Here is a 20,038-nt window from a genome sequence, read left to right as displayed (position 1 = left end):
AACCCTAAAACCTGAACCCTGAACCCTAAACCCTGAACCCTAACCCTGAACCTAAACCCTAAACCCTAAACCCTAAACCCTGAAAAACCCTGAACCCTAAACCCTAAACCGAAACCCTAAACCTAAACCTAAACCCTAACCCTAACCTAAACCCTGAACCTAAACCCTGAACCTAAACCCTGAAACCCTAAACAACCTAAAACCCTAACCCTGAACCCTAAACCTGAAAAACCCTGAACCCTAAGAAAGCACACAGAATTTTTATTATTTCATATATAAAGAAACAAAATACTCTAATAAAAGTGTATTAATTTACTGTTATGTTTTCATTTAAAAACATATGAATATATTCTTCGTAGAAACCTATTTTAAATCAAAAATAGATGATATATATAGTGTATATAATTAAGTTAATACAATAATTTAAAATACAAATTTAAACAAATTAAAACATTCAAATCCATAAAAAAACTAAGAACATATATTTTTATTCTTTGGAGTTAGAAAATGCACTAATATGTAATTGCTTGCATAAATTTTCAGCAATTAACTATATGTTTATTATACACATAACTAATGACATTGTAAATATTACATCATATTAAAATATATGTTACCTTAAAAAAATAAATTCCTTATTATTCATTTCACTTTTTACTGAACTTAATTTTTTCATATTTTTTAGCTTTTTTATGGTAATAAAAAACGTACGATATAAGTGTAACACCTAATATTAAAAAAGGTATAACATATAATACAATATTAAATAAATCTCCTAATACTTTTTACATGCTCCACTTGCAGCACCAGCCAATAACCAATCAAAAGGTGTCTTCAATGTTGTCTCCCAGTCATTTAAAGTCTCCTTCAATCCTGATAATTCCCAAAATCCCTTTCCTCCAGATAAACACAAAGATATATCTACTATGAGTAGAGTTGATAAAAAAAACAATAATAAAGGTGATCCTAATCGTAATGAGAATTTTTTACGCATTATTTTTTTGTAAGTTTTATCACTAATATTCTTGTTCCTTTTAAGAAAATCTACAAAATCCAGCTCTTTGAATATTTTTTTTTCAAGATGACTATATTTTTTTGTAACAAATTTAGAATATTTATTGTTCATATCTTGTTTATGTCCATGATAATTATTTAATGAACCTCTATATAATTCTTTTTTTTTTTCTGTGCACTCCTTTTCAGTATTAGATATATCCTTTTTTTTATCCATTCCATTATTTGATATATCATCTCTTAACATTGCAACTTTTGAATCCTTATCCTTTTTATATTTTGCTAGTAATCGATATATTCTGTCGTCTAATTTTATGGCAAGCGTGTACTTTTTGCCTAGGTATTTGTTAAACGTAATCTAAAAATCCAAAATAAATAATAGTTATTTAATGAATAAATAATATATTGATGAAAACAGTATTCATAAAAATATAAAATGAAAAATATAAATAACAAAAATATTCTTAAATAATTTTATCATACCACATGATTACTTAAATGGGGTATCCACGTTAAAAAGATAAGTACAACAATTTTAATAAATGAGAAAATCATAATGCTTTTTTTCATGTTCTGTTCTTTAATTATTTTAAAATATTTAGTAAAAGATTCATAAAAAGTTATACTATAACCTCTTAAAGGCAAAGGATATTATATTAGTTATTTAATTCTAATTTTTTTTTTTTTCTCTATCTACTTAATAAAATTTATATAATTGTAGAGTATTTTATAACATCGATATACAAAAAAAAATATTATAAAGGTATTATATAATTTTTAACTTTATAGTGTTTATTAAAAAAAAATAACTTTCATCTAAATTAAATAATTTTAATTTATATAAAAATATTCAAAATATATATTTTAATTATTTAGCAAAGTAGTTTAACTAAATAAGGTTTATTATTAATTTCATTCAGAATATATTATGAAAAAAGAGTATTTCCATATTATAAGGAAATACGGAATTTATATACCATATAGATCGTATAGTATACATATAAAATACATTATTTCATACTCCAAACTAATAAGTAATGTTATGAATATCTTGTCATTAAAAATTATAATTTTATTAACATGATATTTTGAAAAAAATTATTTGTAAAAAAATATTAATTATAACAAAACAAAAACAGTAATAATAAATGAGGATAACTATATTTTACATAATATTTTGTAATATGTTAATATATCAGCATAATATATTTATGCATAAAGGAAATACGATCTTTTATATTCTAGACCATGCTTAAAGAATCGAGTATATATGGAAATACCTAATTTCTGAAAAAATATATAAAGTTAAATAAGGTCTAATTTTTTTGTTTTTTCGAAAACTTTTGAATGTTATAGATTTAATTAAAATAAATATATATCATTATTTCTAAGTGAAAACTATTTATATCTAACTACTTAATTATTTTTAATTAATTCTAAACATTTAGAAAGAATATTAATATAATCAAAAAAAAAAAAAAAAAAAAAAAAAAAAAGGAGATTAAAGATATAATAAGCATTAATATAGTACAAATAATTTAATTAATTTGGAAACATATATGAAATAAATTTACAAATAATATACAGAATAAAAATGATTTGTAACAAATCATTAAGAATAACAATATAATTTACTAAAAAGTATTGTTTAATAATTTTTCTATGTATGATTTTCAAATAAATTTATTATTTTGTTTTTATTCATTTTAAAATACGCAATGCTTGTAATGTATTTTAACAGTAAATCATAATAAATCTATATAAATATATAAAAAATAACATTTTATTAAATATACTTTTAATGGAAAAAACGTATTTTACCCCAATTGTTTATTTTCTCAAGAGCTAAAGTGGATATGAGAATTATAAAAATATCATATTCATAAATATTTATTGTAATAATCTAATATATAATCTCAAATTATTCTTATTAAAAAGTCTTAGCCTGCAAGTTAATAAGTTGAAAATTGAAATAGAGAAAAAATTTCCTAAATTTAAAACGCCATTTTTAAATTATAAAAATTATAGTTAATATATATTTATTCCTTTAATGTATATATTATTATCGTAACAACACTTATTAATTCTTTTATTTAGTCTCTTTTAGGTTTTTCGCAAATTTTATTGTCCCATTTTTTTAATATCATTTAATGTTTCTTTACATAATATAATTTTACCGATTTTAAAAATATATAATAATCCAAGTATATATCGTATAAAATAATATTCGAAAAATAAGGATATTACATAATGATATCCTTCCAAGCAATTATTTAAAAATAGTATTTTTCTGTTCAAGAAATATTGGTGATTTTTAAGCTTTTTTCTGGGTCTTCTTGGAAAATATATCTTTATTTTTCACATTTATTTATACCTCTCTTATGTTAGAAAATAATGAACTAATATTTTAATTTACTTGTAAAATTTTTATTTTTCTCCTTATTAAGTATATTTATCATGGATAAATTGTTCTGTTATATATATATTGCTCAGTAAAGTTAGCGTAATTTTCGTATTATGTATTTTTCACATTTAATAAATAATATAATTAATATTTAATGCATACAAATTAAATAAGTTAAATATATAATAACATGAAATTTAATTATATTATTTACATTCCTGTGCAAGATATATAATACAATATCTACAAAAAATATGATATCATTTAAATGTTCAATAATTATAGAATTTAATCCACGGTTTATAAGGTTTCATCATAATTCACATACAGCAGCTTAAGTTTTTTCTTTTATACAAAATAGAAATATTTGAAATGTTTACTATTTTCTAATTTTACAGAATAATTATATGTTCTACTAGGTCTAATAAAATTTCATACGAAAAATAATAAATACACTCTTAACATACAACCTAAAAATATGAACGTTTATATATTAATTATATAAATGGATGTGTGATACAGAAAATATCTAATATTTTTATTTAAGTACAAAATTTTAAAAATTAGTGAAGAATTCATAAAAATTATATTATTAAGTGCATAATTGTACAATTCTTAAAATTTGTGATTATATTAAGTGAATCTATTCAATTATAATGAATCTCGATTATAATATAATATTCACTAGAACAGTTATACGCGCAAGCATAATCTTCTTCTACTACTACTTTTTAAGTATTTATATTATAATTTCCAATGGTTATATTAACATTTATTTCATTACTTTTCATATATTTTCTCTTTTATAGCTCTATAAGTTATTCTAGCTAAAAAAGAGAATACCATTCCACCACCCCTGTAATATATGAGGACAGGAAATTTTTGGAGTAATAGTGTTTTAATTATATATATATATACATATAATTTATATTAATACTAGTTTATTTGGACTCCGTTAATGTCTTCAATAAGAAAAAATAATAATATTTTGAAATTTCTAGGTGAACCATTGGATAATATAACGATAAATGATCCTTAAAATGCAAATATATATTCAGACGATAGCATATATTACATGACATATTATAATGTAAAAAATAACTTATATATATTAAATAATAATAGTTTTTTTTTATATCAATTAATGTCCTAACAATTTTTTTTTGAAATTTATTTAAAATAAATACAAAAAAAGGTTTCAAGATAATTTTTTTAATGATATTATTACAAAATTACAGATATATAAATTATTTTAAGTCTAATAGAACTATAAAAAATACTTATATAAAGGTGTACGTAAACTACTTTAACAAAATAAACAAAAAATATTAAATTATAGCATAAATATTTTATGTAAATTTACATATTATGTGGAAGAGATAGATATAATATATAAATTCTTTATTATTAATATTATTACCCAAATATTTATTTAGAACATGGATTATTTGTTATGAGAAATCAATTCCTATTATACGTATATAAGTGCAATTGAATAAATAATTTTGCATAACCTTATAATTATGTTTAATGGAAAGATAAAATTATCATTATATTTTCTAAAAAGTGGTTATAATAAAGATATTCCACACATGAATGTAATTTTATTACATCAATAATGATTTTTACTTTATTATAGATAATTTTTCCAAAATATGAAAAATTATGTAACTCGTTATTTCAAATATCAGTGCTAAAACCATAGAATATGATGTTAAATAAATTATATAAAGAAAGATAACAAATAATAAAATATCTTTAAATGATATTAATATATATATAACAATAATATCACATATTATACATTAAAATAATATGGATAAATGAAATTTATAACATTATACATGGAATTACTTAAAAAGTTATGTTTCTCCTATGAGACATTATGCCCCTATATTTCTGCGTACAAGTGAAAGGATTAAATAAATTTGCAACATATTCAAAATAAAATAGATTTATTTATTTCTATTTTTTTCATATATATTATTCTTTAAGACTGATATTATAATTAGAATGTATTGATAACTATAAATTCTAGTATAAATGTTTGTGAACTATAAATTTATATTTGTATGTGCCTAGATATAGCAATATATATAACAGTTACTGTATTGAAAATTTATACATTATAAATGAAAAAAAATTTTCATATATTGTTTAAAGAAACATAAAAAAAAAAGTATTAATTTTATCTATATTCTTAGATGCATTCTGCGATGTTTATACATATAGCAATAAAGTTGTTGAATTATATGATAAAAGTTTAAATGTGCAATAAAGCTATTTCATTGTTAAATATTATTTCTTAAATTAATAAATACTATATTCATAATAGTATCATGATATATTCAATAATAAATTCGAATTGCAATTAATTTTGAATTTATTTAAATTAATTGTTTTATATAAAATACAGTATCATAAAATTATTCTGATCTTAAAAAAACAAAAAATAGAATAATTATATCAAAAAAGAAAAATTTCTTTTTCACATATTTATAAAATAGTAAAAAAAAATAAAAATAAATAAATATTTTCATATAGATGTTTCAAATAAAATTACGCTCAATTTTATTCTTATTCTTACAAATATTTCAGAAAATAATATGGATTTTTTATTTTGTCATATATTCATTCACGATTATTAGTTCACTATATAATATTTTAATAATACATGTAATTAATATACTCAAATGAAATTATAAATATATAAAATTTCCTAAAACATCAGAAACTATTTTTATATATATTTCTCCATATATTCTTACTAAGCAATACGATTTAAAATGGATTAGGACGCAATATAAAGGATTAAAATTAAAACAAACAATAGAAGGCACAAAAACCTTGTAAGAGATTAAATTAAGAATTAAAAATAAAGGCAATAATTACATTATATATTAGATTAATTATTCATAAATATTATAACTTAATTTTTATGTGAAATTATTATTTACAAATATATACTATCAATTAAAATTTTTTTTTTTTTAATTTCCTCACCATTATCTCTTATTTATATACATGTTTCAAAGGAAAAAATCTAATTAGAAATAAATACTTACATTATAATATAATATCCTATATGGTTAGTAATACGGTTAGAAATTTCTGTAATTTCATTTACAAATTCATGTCTCAAATAATATTATAAAACTATATATAGGATTTTTTATTTTTCATGCTAAATACATATTTATTAATATTGTTAAAAAGTTATTATTTTTAGATAGTTATTAAATGTATAAAAAAGAAAACAAAAATATATAACAATGTTTTGATCTATTTATCCTAATATTTATACATATTATCAAAAAAAAAAATATAACTATGAGGCTTCAAAATAGTTTATATTCTATAATGTAATACATTAATCTATTTACATGGAATTATAATATTATTAATTTTTATTTCAAACTTATAATATATTTTATTAATTTTTAACCATACATTATAATTAATTTTATCATACGTGTATCCTAATAATTTTTCACATTTTGTATAAGAAGCCAAATTTATTTTAATTAATTAATATACCTAAATGTACATTTAATTAATTAAAAATTAGTACATATGAAATCATTCTTATCTATAAGTAATAATAGGAATATAACAAATAATATATGTATACAATAAATTATACTATTTAAAAATTATTCAATGGTAAAATATACACCATAAATATTTAATATTTAGGAAATTGATATATATACATATATATATATATATTTATGATATTAAGAGTTATAAGTACATTTTTATCGTATATACTTTTTACAAAAAATATAACATATATTTATAATTTACATATTATTAATTCTAATCTCTATAATATAGTAGCAAATGTAAATAATAATTCTAAAACTATAAATGTTTGTATAAAAAGTAACAAACGTATAACAATTTCATGAAATAAAATATTAGTATTGTTAATTATTTGGTTTATAAATTATTTATTTTCAACATAAATGTGGATTAAAAAGATTTATTTACAGTAGTACTGATAATAATATTCATATTTATAAATTTGTATTAAGAAAAAAAATAAAAAATAAAAAAAGACATATTACTTATAATAATGCAATCTTTATACAATAACTTTTATATTACTTCTTAATGTTACTCATATAACTTTATATTATTATTTATTTGTCTTCTTTATAGAACCAATAAGAATTTTATATAAAAATATAAATATAACTATGATTTAAAATAAAATTACTATGAATATATTACCTGTGATATATTTATTAAACGTTAAACAATTTAATAAGCGTATAAAATAAATAATAATGTATTAAATTATTTTATAGATCTCATATATATTTTTACATATTTGAAATTTTATATTCTCTTTTAATTAATATATATTAATTAAAAATAAACACGTTGATAAATAAAAAGATATTGGTTTGTATTTTTACTACAGAATGTTGTATACAAAATCCTAGCGTAATAATAGAGTGTCACTATGGAAAAATGCTTTTCCTCGGTATTATTCGTTAATTTTTAATATGAATAAATTTGTACATATATTTTTATTAATGATAAAAAAAAATGATAATACAATAAACGTAAGAATTAATTCTTATATAATTCTTAATAATTTTCATCAATTTAGCACTTAAATATTGGAGGAACAGGTTTTTTCAGATTTGTTCGCGATCAAGATTTTAAAAATATTACTAAAAATATAATTGAGAAAACCAGTTCATTAAATAAAGAGAATAATAAAGAAGAATTCAGGAAAAAATGCCTAGATTTGGCTAATTATGTAGTTCATAATAAGATAGCACCCTCATATCATAATCAAGTAATTTGGGAAAGAGCAATAAAGGGTTGGACACAATCTCACTATGAAAAGCTAAATAAATATGGAGAATGCCCTTTTATTTTAGAGGAAAAAGATAAAAAAAATTTAGAATTAAAATATGAAGAAGTTGATTTTTGTGATAAAAGAAAGAAATATTTGGATGAAATACAACGATTGAAAGAGAAACTACCAAGTAATTCTGATAAGTATTCATGTAGATGTAATGAATATAATGAGTGGATTGAGCAAAAGAAAAACTATTTTGAGGAAAAGAAAAGCCTTTTTGGAACATTCTACCAAAAAACAGACCAAAAAAAAAAAAAAAAAAAGACGTTCAGAATATATATGCGACTTAATGAATGATCAAACGTTCAAAAAACTTACTGACTTCCCCCCAGTAAATAAATTACAACGTCGTGAAGGTGAATCTGAAAAGGAAGAAATAGGTTCACAAACAAAAGATAAAGAAAAAAAGGGGGAATCACCTGTATCATATGATTAACCCGAACAAGCTGCACCTACAGAGGGAGCTGCCACTAATCAAATGAATCATGATACAAAGCATAATCAACATGAAGAGAAAAATAAAGAAGAACTGGAACCTCCATCTGCACCTGAAGTACAAACACTAGCTCATTTATCATCACTTGAATCTCCTTCTAATGAAGTTGAAGCTAATTCTGAAAATTCTTTACAGTCTCCGACACAAGCAGTTTTCTCAAATTCCCAACCATCCACAGAAGTATCAAGTGAATCTGTACCTCGTGCACCAGTTCTACTAGACATAAAACCAGAAAATGCTTCCGAAAGCACACTATCTTCTCCAATATCAAAATCCCTTCCAAGTTCTTTAACTTCAACTATACCCTCTGTAACTTCTGGTGACCGTAATGCATCTTATTTTTCTAATTATGAATTAACAACAATATATGATATACATATTTAAAATGATATTACAGATCCCATAGGAAATTCATCTAATAAATACATATCATCTATTTTAATAACCTTTCTAATTATTATCGTATTTTCTCTTTTTATTAAAGTAAAATAAAACTTAAGTATTAAAAACACTATAATCATTAGTTTTCAGTAATAATATATTTCATGAATATGTATTTTTTATATGAAAGTACACATTAATGGGACAGTTAAAAAAAAAAAAAAAGATAAAAAGAAGACAAGAAAAATTTCTTAAAATACTAATACCTTCACATTCGAACAGAAAAAAAGAATTTTTAACTCATAATCATTTGGAACACCCGTGTTATGATGATGAAGAAATTACTAAAAAAAATAAAAATACTTGAAGATAACATGATAAAAAATTTACATGAGTCTAAGCAAAAAAGGAAAAGGTCCAAAACTATTATAGAAGTACATATGGAAGTGCTTCAAGAATGGAAAAATGAAGAATGGAATTACAAAAAAGGAGAATTTTTAGAAATATGCTTAGAAGTGTTCACAAAAAAGTTATATGAGCTTTATCCTAATTTAACAAATGATGAACTAATAACGGAAAATATTAAAAGTAGCAGTGATATTGAAAAACAAAAAAATTTATGGAATAAATGGATAGAAAGACATAGAAATATTTTTGAAAAATTGAATAAAGTGGACTGATATAATAATTTAAAAAATGAATGGAAAAAGGAACTAGCTTCTATACATGAAATTAAAGATTTAAAAAAGAAATCTTCTTATGAAAATCGCAAAATTTTATTTTTAGAAATAGAAAAAGATCTATGGAAACAATATTTATCAGAAAACCGTAATATTATAGAACAATATATGGAACAAGAATGACTTAAGGTATTAACAGAGAAGTTGCCGAGTACATCAGAAGAATGTGTAAGTGAAGAAACCATAAATTATATATCATTAATAAATGTAGAAGAATTGCAGCAAAAAGAAAATTATAAAGAATTATATAAATATATAAAAAAAAAAAATTATTGACAAAGATGTGTATTCTTGTTCTTATGTCAATATTAGAAGAATATACAAAAGAGGTGAATTTTGATAATAGGGAAACATACTTGGATAGTTCAATAAATTAATAGAGGGCAGAAGTATATTCAGGTAACAAACAAGAAATTACAGAAAATACAATTGAATATATCAACAGTGATATAGAAAATAAAAGAAATAAGGAATTCCATACTCATATAGGAAGGACAGTTTCGAAAATGAGATAAAAGATTGGATAGTAGAAGATGACTTATATGCAAGTTCTATAGTTAATAATGGGACAGTCGAAAAATTTATTGATATAGCAGAAAAACACATTTCATAAATTGATAGTAATACAACCAAAATATAGTTTGATTATATTTAAGATGAGGTGCTGCTAAAAAAAAAGGTTATTTGAATTTTTTAATGCATGTAAGAAATAAAGAAGAGGAATGTAAAGTAACAAGTAATAAAAAAGAAAAAGACAAGAATGAATTATGAAGTTTGAAACTCCGATACTTAAAATATATTATTATTACATATGCAATTTTTTCTTTCTAAAAAAATATCCATTAGAATATTATATTAATACTCTATTCAATAAAATTCGTAAGATGATATTATATACATCAAAAAAAAAATATATATATTAATATTGACATTTTCCAAAATATTAAACATAGAAAAAATTAACATTTTTAATAATAAAAAAGAGCAAAATAAATAAATTTTAACACTATTTTTGAATTAATATAATATTATTACATAAATTTATATAATTATATTTTATTCCATTAAAAATAACTGTACAATATTTTTTACTTTTTAAAAGATAATTATTATGTAATCTACAAGTATTCGCATTATTTGGAAATTAATGCTTTAAATGATATAGTAAATTTGTTCATTAAAAAAAAAAAGATGTTAAAATATATGAAAAGGTAATTATATTCCACATATAATTTATCTTATACAAAAGTAAACTATATATTCTATAAAAAACTGTTAATCTCTATGCCCTAATAAATGTTCACATATAAATAGTTCTTATTTATTATAAATTTATAATACTTTAACTGTTATATATATAATAATTTTTTCTTAAGTTATTTATATATACGCAAAATGAAAAAATCATATATAAAAATTCATTCTCTTAATAAAGAATTTAATTTTTTTTCTCAACAATATTGTGACTTTAATAAAAAATGTTCATACATATTTATGTACCTTAATATTATTAAAGTATTTATTTTTTTGTTTATATAAGTGTTATTATAATAAATTTTAAATATCAATGAAATTGTTAAAATGACAAAAATGTGATAGTAATGAAATTATTCAGGATACATAATTTTTTATATTAACCTGATTATTCACTTTTAAAAAAAGATATAAACCAATAATTAAAAATGATTCTTATGGTTTTATTGTTCTTTTTTTTTATACATTATAATTTATAAATATTTTTATAATATCAAAGATATAAAATATAATTATAAAAAAGTATATGATTTAAGCAGCACTAAATTGATAAGTTTCAACACTTTTTTAAAATGAAGTACAAATGAAACAGAATAAAATTATTTCATAGGAATTTCAAAAAATATCATATATTTTTATTTTTTCCCTTTCAATTAGATATCTATTTTTATTATATTAATAAAAAAATTTAGACACTACCTTTTTGAGTTTTGAAGTGTGTTTATAAATTTTGACTTTCAATAATTCTTCTTTTTCTCTTTTTTGTAATTACAGAATAATACATTTCTTTAATATATAGTTAATAATATTTTTTCTTCTTATATTTTTTATTATTATTGTATAAATTATATATATATTTATTTATTTATAACATAAACCAATAGTAGATCTATTTGTTAAAATATTTAATCCATTTTGATACATAATAATTTTTTATTTTTATCATATTCCATAAAAAATTAGTAAATTATAAATTTTTATTTACTAGTTTGTATTGAGTAAAAGCTATAATAACAGAATTCTGCTTATTTTTTAAACATTATAATTAATGCAGTAATAATATTAATATAAAAAATATAAAAAATATGTTTCTGAATGAATTATAAGCATGACGATCAAATAACACAATCCTAACTGAAATATAAATACTTATTTGTAATATAATATCCTCATATTACATAAAACATATATATTATAGTATATCAATAATATTTTGTTAAGAAAACAATTGTTTTTACTTATTAATAATATTAACTTTATCCATATTTCAAAAAATATTTAATAAATTTAAATGAACTTAAATATTCTTATTTTATATTACAAATAATGAATATATAGTTCTTTTAAAGTATATTATTTTAATATATATGTCTCCTTTCAAAAAATACTTTTATGTTTTATAATGTAATATTTATATCACTTATATATTTCATTAATATTGTGTATAAATTACAGAGATATTAATACGTATGTTTTCTTATATTTCTTATATTTGATATGTAAACTTAATAAATTATTTAATTTAACTATAATATAAACATATTGCAAGTACATTAAAAATATATTAAATATTTTAAAAAAATATTTACATACATGGACTTACGAACATAGTTATGATTTAATATTAAAGTCGAATTACAAAACCGTAATGTTTTGAAATATATAACGAGCCTTGATATATATTATACTTTATTAAGTTAAACGATGATGTAAAAATTAAAAAAGCAAATTTTAATATTATAAATAAAAAAATGATATAAGAGCAAAAGAATATCCACTACAAAATAACGTTAACTAATATTTATTTTAGCAATTATAAAGCTTATTGTACTATTTAAAATTCTACATAGCTTATGAAGAAAATGACAAATCATTACATATATGAAATAATAACAAAAACATATTTTCTTTTATTTCATTTTTTAGTTTTTTTTTAAATATATTTGATTATATGTTAAATATATTGATTCAATTAAGATATATCTTATAATTTATATATTATACTAAACGTATATAATCGTAAGATAATTTAGAACAATAAAATATATATAAAAAAAAAAAAAATAATAATAATTTAATATTATTTTCTAAATACATTGAATTAAATGTTATAATATGTTAGAACTCATATGAAATATAATATCATAAATAAAGTAGAAGTAACATATACATAATTGAAAAATATTATGATATTAACCTTCGCAACTGTTTTATTATATATTGAAATATAAACACATACCATAAACAACATTGCTAATAAGTTGTATGCTCTATAGATTATTACGATAAATATTGATTGACATATTAATCTATATTTTTGTTATGCTACATGTACAAATGATTTCAATAATAAATTTTACTACAGCAATTAAGATAAATATTATATTATTTTGCTTTTTATTTTTAATATATAATAATAATTATTCTATAATATAAACATATTTACTACTTCTGCATACATTTATATATCGAATATAAATATATATATTATCCCATTATGATGGTTCTAAAGAAGAAAGTAAAACTTTAACTTCTGTATATAATACAATGAAGAGAATTAGCAGATTATTTTAAAATTATACGATATATTACATTCATAGAATATTATATTTATAATTAAAATAAATTTTTTGAGGATGTATATTTTTCATTTAACAATTAAATGCCTATTTTCATATACTATACTTCTTTTTAGCTAAATATCTTTTTTTATTTAGTTAAAATTAAATTTTAGTAATATTCGTGAAGTTCAGTTTATTGACTAATATATATGTTATTGATACTTATAATAAATATTAAATTAAATAATATGAATGGTATTATTTTAATAATTAAAAAAGTCGTAATAAAATAAAAGAGAAAATTATATATCTTATAAATAGTTAATATTTAATTATTTATAATATTTTTAAAGACCCAAATAGATTCCTAAACATATATTACAGTATAATGAGAAATTCATATTAGTATGTACTAAAATTAATTTATTTTTTTGTATAAAATATCAGTAGAATTACATAAGCTTCATATTAATAAAAATATAGAAAAGAATATTTTTCTCTATAATTATTTTTTAGTTACAATAAAGTGATACTGTTTTTCAAATTATTATATTTTCAATTAAAGGATTTAATTTATAGTGTACTAAGCATATGAAGTTATTTTAATATTATCAAAATATAAGGAGAAACTTTTACTTAGTTATGTTTTAAAATTCTATGTATGAAAAAAAAAAAATACGTCACATATAAACATATTATATATTTATTTTTACTTATACTAAAATTAACATGATACCAATTTAATTATTTCCAATTTTGACACATATACTTATATATAATGGCATCCGGAGATCCAGCAGAAAATGTAATAAGCATTTTTATGTTATAATAATTATATGTATTATTATATTAAGGAATCCTCCATTCTAGTAATGATATAGAAATATATTGCAACAAATTATGTTTTTGCACACTTACATATTAAAATCGTACTTTTTTTCTTTTCAGGAAAATTCCGTGACATTATTTCTTAAATATAAACAGGAATTTGAAGATGTTATCTTAGATATTTATAATAACAAGTCGGGGGTAAAAGGTGAAAATCCTGGAAAGAAATGTGCTGCACAGTTGAATCATTACCCTAATTTTACTAATCCATGCCAAGATGTTGGTAGATATTTAATTGAAATAAAGGAGCACTATAAAGATGATAGCCTCAAACGTTGTAAATACTTAAATTATAAGATAAATTCAGATAATAATTATAATGAGAAACCTGAATGGTTTCAGGGATATAATGAATTTTCATCCCTGTTAGGTAATATATGTGTCCAAAAATTCACAGTAATTCAACCTGATATTTTAAAAAAACTTAAAGATTTATACATTAATTATGATGACTTTGAAAAATTTAATGGTCAAGACAAGGATACTAGTGGCAATATTTGTAATAATATTAGAAATCTTTATAGCTTTTATATGAATAATTACGAAGAATGTCAAAGAAATAATGAAGGTCTATTTTGTGAGGAGCTAAACAATTTTAAGAAAGCATATGATTATAAAATGAATAATTTCACTCCATGCAATGGTTTACCACAAACGTTACCACAAATAGAAAAAACTTCAACACAAATATTATCACCTAAAGAAGAAGTAGATTACTTATTTGTTCCCATTATAACAACAGCTATCGTATTACTAATGTCTTTCACTATATTATTTTTATATAAGGTTAATAAGAATTATACTTAAAATTAATAATAATTTATCACATATAGAATAATTTATTTTCACAAAAATTATAAACATATAAAAATTATATTTTTAAATAAATATATATATATTTTGATGTAGTTTACTCCACTGAAATTTTGGACATATAATCGTTTACGAAAAAAAAAAATTATTGAACTTAACAAATTTCAAGAAGAATCGAGTGAATCCTTACAAAACCTTCATGAAGAAGTGAATAGAAATTATGAAGGAAGTTCTCATAACATATCCTATCAACCTCAAGGACACACTTGATGTAATATTAATTGTTTATATTATTTTCAATAGAAAATAAAATACATAGTGATATATATGTTACACTTATGTACAAATTCATTAAAAAGCAATGTAAACGATAAATAAAGAAATGAATATATGACTATAAAAATTATTCAAAAAAAAATATAAAATAAATACGATGCTATTTTTAAAATTAGTAGTAGAAAATTCCCTTTAAACGAGATTCCCCTTAGAATGAAATATAAATAATTTTAAAACATAAGCATATAACACAAGATGATAAAGCAAAAGTGGATATCCTTATATAACAATATAAGGTAGCGTTTATTTTATTAGTATTACAGAAGAAAAAACGACATTAGAAACAACACCAATAATAATATTATATAAATAAAAAATGTAAAATCTTGGAACAAAAACATTAATCAAAAGATAAAGTATATATTTACTTTTTCTTTATAACTTTATTCAAAATTTTTATTATTTGTCCACATTCAATTTAATATTTCTAAAAATGTTACACATTATGTAACAGTTTTAACGTTTTTTTTCTTCTATTGATATATATTATATGTGATATTGTTGACAGGGTATTTATTATTGGCGCTAAGGTAGATTAATTCTAATTTTAATTGAATTGAAATGGGAAAAATCCTAACCATTATTTTATAATTCATAAATATGTTCTGCTCTAGCATTATTCTTATTGTTTTTTTACTGCATTAATACCTTATTTTATACATAAGATACATATGATTAAAAAAATTGATATATGATAAATAATAAAAATAGTGTAACCACATTATAAATTTTTTGATAAAGTAAATTTTAATAATAACAAATATTATTTAAATGTCTATGATTCGCTTTTATTTTCTCCATATAAAAAGAAAAATACAACAAATATTCCCATAAATATAATAGCAAGTAACATGTTTATGTTTATAGAATCTGAGAAATAGAAATGTAATACTTATTTTATTGAGTTTCCAGATAGAATCCATTTCCATATTTTCTACACAATTTATTATCTATACATTCAAATAAAAATAACAATTTATAAAAGGAGGATTTCATTTCTCATCATATGAAATTTTTAGGCACCATGGTAATTTGTTAATTGTAAACTTCATGTACGCACTCATTTTTTTTATTGTACATAGTTACATATGTCTTTAAATTTTACTGTAAATACGAATTTTATTTATTAAAAATATATAATATATTTTGCACTATACTTAATATTGCGTTCAAAATAATAAAAAAAAATACATGTAATATTGAAATTATAGAAAATTATTCAAACACTGAAATATTCATTTAAAAAGGATAAATGAAATAATTTTAATGATAATGAGGTTCCAAATTTTATTTTTAATTATCATTTCTTTACAGTAAGCATAGATTTAGTAAAAACAAAGTTCGGAGAACATGATGCACAAATATAATTAAAATAAAATCAAAATTTATTCTGTTATAATGGTTAATTATTGTTTTTATATAAACAGTAATTATTTATTAAAATATATATTTACATACATTGTCAACCACATACTGTGACACATAACAAAAATAAAATATAAAATTAATAAAGTAATATTATCTTACAACTTCATTTATTTACTATCGACTTAATATATTTTAACTAGAATTAATCTATAAAAATTATTTTCTTAGTTCTAAAAATTCGATATATACTTAATTTTTATAAAGAAATAATTTTAGTACTTCAAAGATCGCTTTCATTTATATATTAAAGATATAAGATTTAAACAAGAAAACATTAACAATTAGAAAAATATTTTTAAAATTCGAAATGTATTTCTTTTAACTTTTTTTTAAGTTTATATGTAAAAAAATATCTCATTTTCTTAATTCTGTGAAGGGCATTTTTTTGTTTTTAAAAAATAATTGATTGTATATTTCATAATAATTATAAAATAATAAAATAAATTAATAATAAGAGTAAAATTAAAATATTATCCATAAGTTCTAAACTATTAATCCTATTAAAATGGATATTAATTCGTTATATAACTTTCCTTTTATAAGATTGAAGCACAACTAAAATTCTATTAAAAATATTTTTACAATTCGTATATTTTAGAGTATACTTCACTTAAAATATATCACGTATAATAAATATTATGTTCTTTCCTATGTAAATATATGTATATATATATACATATTAGTATAACGCAATATATTAACCATCTTTTATTTAATACTACGAAAAAGATATTTATAGTTAATTTAATAATAATACATTTTCCTAATAACCTTAACCAATAATAATTTTAGATTACACCAAAATATAATATAGAAAGAAGAAGTGTTAATTAAATATATAAATTATCATAGCTCTCCATAATTGTGTGAATAGTACTATTATACAACAACTTTTCAGCAAAACTACATATTTTTTATACAAAAATATTTAAATATTCAAATAAATGCATTATCCCATAATAATTATTAAGATACAGTAATAATTTGCATACGAATTATAAAACACTAAAACATTCAAATTCCAAAAAAAGAAGAAAATACATTTCTAATGTTGTATATTAAAAAGACTAGTAATGTACATGTGCATCTATAATATTTTACAAATTATATATATTCTTATTAAGAACATTAAAAAAATTATTACACTTATTGCTATATGTTAAAAATTTCATTACAGAAACATGCATATTCCTTATTATTAATTTTACTCTGTTATTAACTTAATTTTGTTATATTTTTCATTATTCCTTAACATCTTATAGATCCCTATTATAAGCATAATAGATAATATAACAAAAAATGCAGTATATAATATTAAATAAAGATAGTTGTTTACATATTTTTGCGCAGTTTTTATAGCTTCTTTCAGAGGGTTTGTTAATAAACTATCAATTGATCTCCATACACTCTTCATAAACGGTAATTTTGGTAATACTGCTAATGCTATTCCCAAAAATAAAAAAATAATAAATATAGCAACTCCAAATCGGTATTTTCTAAATTTTATTTTCTTTAAAGTTATATCACAAATTCTTCTGTTTTTTTCGAGAAAATCATCATGATCTTTTTTTTTAATCCATTTTTTTTGAAAATGGAAATGTTTTCCATCAAACATCCCATTATTATAATCTATAACTTCAGTATAGTATTGTACTTTATTTAATAAACATCTGTTTAATTGGTTGTTTTTTCCTTTTCTGCACTTTTCATTATTAGATATATCTCCTTCATTATTTCCCCCATTATTTACAAACATTTTTTTTAAAAATACATTATTTGAATTGTTATCTTTTTTATATTTTCTCAATATTCGATAACTTCTTGTATCTAATTTTTTACTAAGTTTATAGTTTTTATTGATAAATTTGTTAAATGTACTCTAAAATAAAAAATATATAGATATTTATTGTTTAAAAGATAAATAATTCATTCTAAGAAAAATTATTAATAATAATAAAACATTAAAAATGTAAATAAGGAAAACATATTCAAGTTATGTAATCGTACCAATTCACTGTTAAAATGGAATATCCAAGTTAAAAGCATAAATGTAGAAATTTTTATAAAAAAAAGCATCTTAATTTTTTGATCCATTATATAGTTATTGAATATCTTAAATTTTTCAAAAAGAAAAAAATTAATAATAATATAATATATATCTAATGACAAAAGATGCTATATTTATTTAAAAAATATTTATTATTTCTTCATAAACTCCTAATATACTGTATATAGCTATAATTGATTTTATTACATATACAAAGTAAAATAATTTTTAAAACATAGCGCATATAATTATTGTCATAATGCTATTTAAAAATAACAACTTTTATGAAAATAAAATAATTTAAATTGATTCATAAATATTTAAAATATATAATTTATTTAAAGTAGTACACTAATTAAATAATACTTTTGTTATTCATGTTAAGAATGAATTAATAAATAAATATATAATTTCTTATTATACGTAACCTTAAATATATCTACTATATGGAATGTAGAAATATGTATATAATATCTCTCTCTATATATAATATAATAATTACTTATTGTAAGAATGATATCCTATTAATGATTATAATATCATGAACATTGAATTTGGAAGAAACTATATTTTTTTTTATAAAATTTTCATTGTTACAATAATTTTGTAATAGTAATAATATACGAACGAAACAATATTTTGTGTTAAGCTAATTATGAAGCATATATTAGTTCTACTTAAGCACGATCCATTAATGTGTATAATTTTTTACAGTGTCGAACTTATATGATACTAATCAAAAAATAACTATTCAAAAAGCAAATAAATGCAGATTTTTTATATATATACCATACTTT

The 20,038-nt window shown here is 19.6% G+C and overlaps 2 protein-coding genes and 2 pseudogenes across 2 annotated transcripts, besides 2 other annotated features; 2 read left to right on the top strand and 2 right to left on the bottom strand.

The window, feature by feature from the left end:
- Positions 1–647: 647 nt before the first annotated feature.
- On the bottom strand, positions 648–1,584 carry PmUG01_10055200 (annotated as a pseudogene).
- Positions 648–1,584: a sequence feature (fam-l protein, pseudogene).
- Positions 1,585–7,889: 6,305 nt separating this feature from the next.
- On the top strand, positions 7,890–10,429 carry PmUG01_10055100 (annotated as a pseudogene).
- Positions 7,890–10,429: a sequence feature (STP1 protein, pseudogene).
- Positions 10,430–14,507: 4,078 nt separating this feature from the next.
- Positions 14,508–15,700, top strand: PmUG01_10055000 (PIR protein; the record flags this gene model as incomplete). Its single annotated transcript, XM_029005749.1, has 3 exons — positions 14,508–14,534; positions 14,678–15,403; positions 15,527–15,700. 3 exons carry the CDS (start codon positions 14,508–14,510, stop codon positions 15,698–15,700), a joined length of 927 nt encoding a protein of 308 aa, XP_028862307.1.
- Positions 15,701–18,398: 2,698 nt separating this feature from the next.
- On the bottom strand, positions 18,399–19,288 carry PmUG01_10054900 (fam-m protein; the record flags this gene model as incomplete). The annotated part of the gene is made up of 2 exons (XM_029005748.1): positions 18,399–19,073; positions 19,202–19,288. 2 exons carry the CDS (start codon positions 19,286–19,288, stop codon positions 18,399–18,401), a joined length of 762 nt encoding a protein of 253 aa, XP_028862306.1.
- Positions 19,289–20,038: the final 750 nt, after the last annotated feature.

The sequence above is a fragment of the Plasmodium malariae genome, assembly GCF_900090045.1.
Source record: "Plasmodium malariae genome assembly, chromosome: 10".
NCBI classification, from domain to species: Eukaryota; Apicomplexa; class Aconoidasida; order Haemosporida; family Plasmodiidae; genus Plasmodium; species Plasmodium malariae.
The sequence above is the reverse complement of the archived record's forward strand: the minus strand, read 5'-3'. Positions and strand labels throughout refer to the sequence as shown.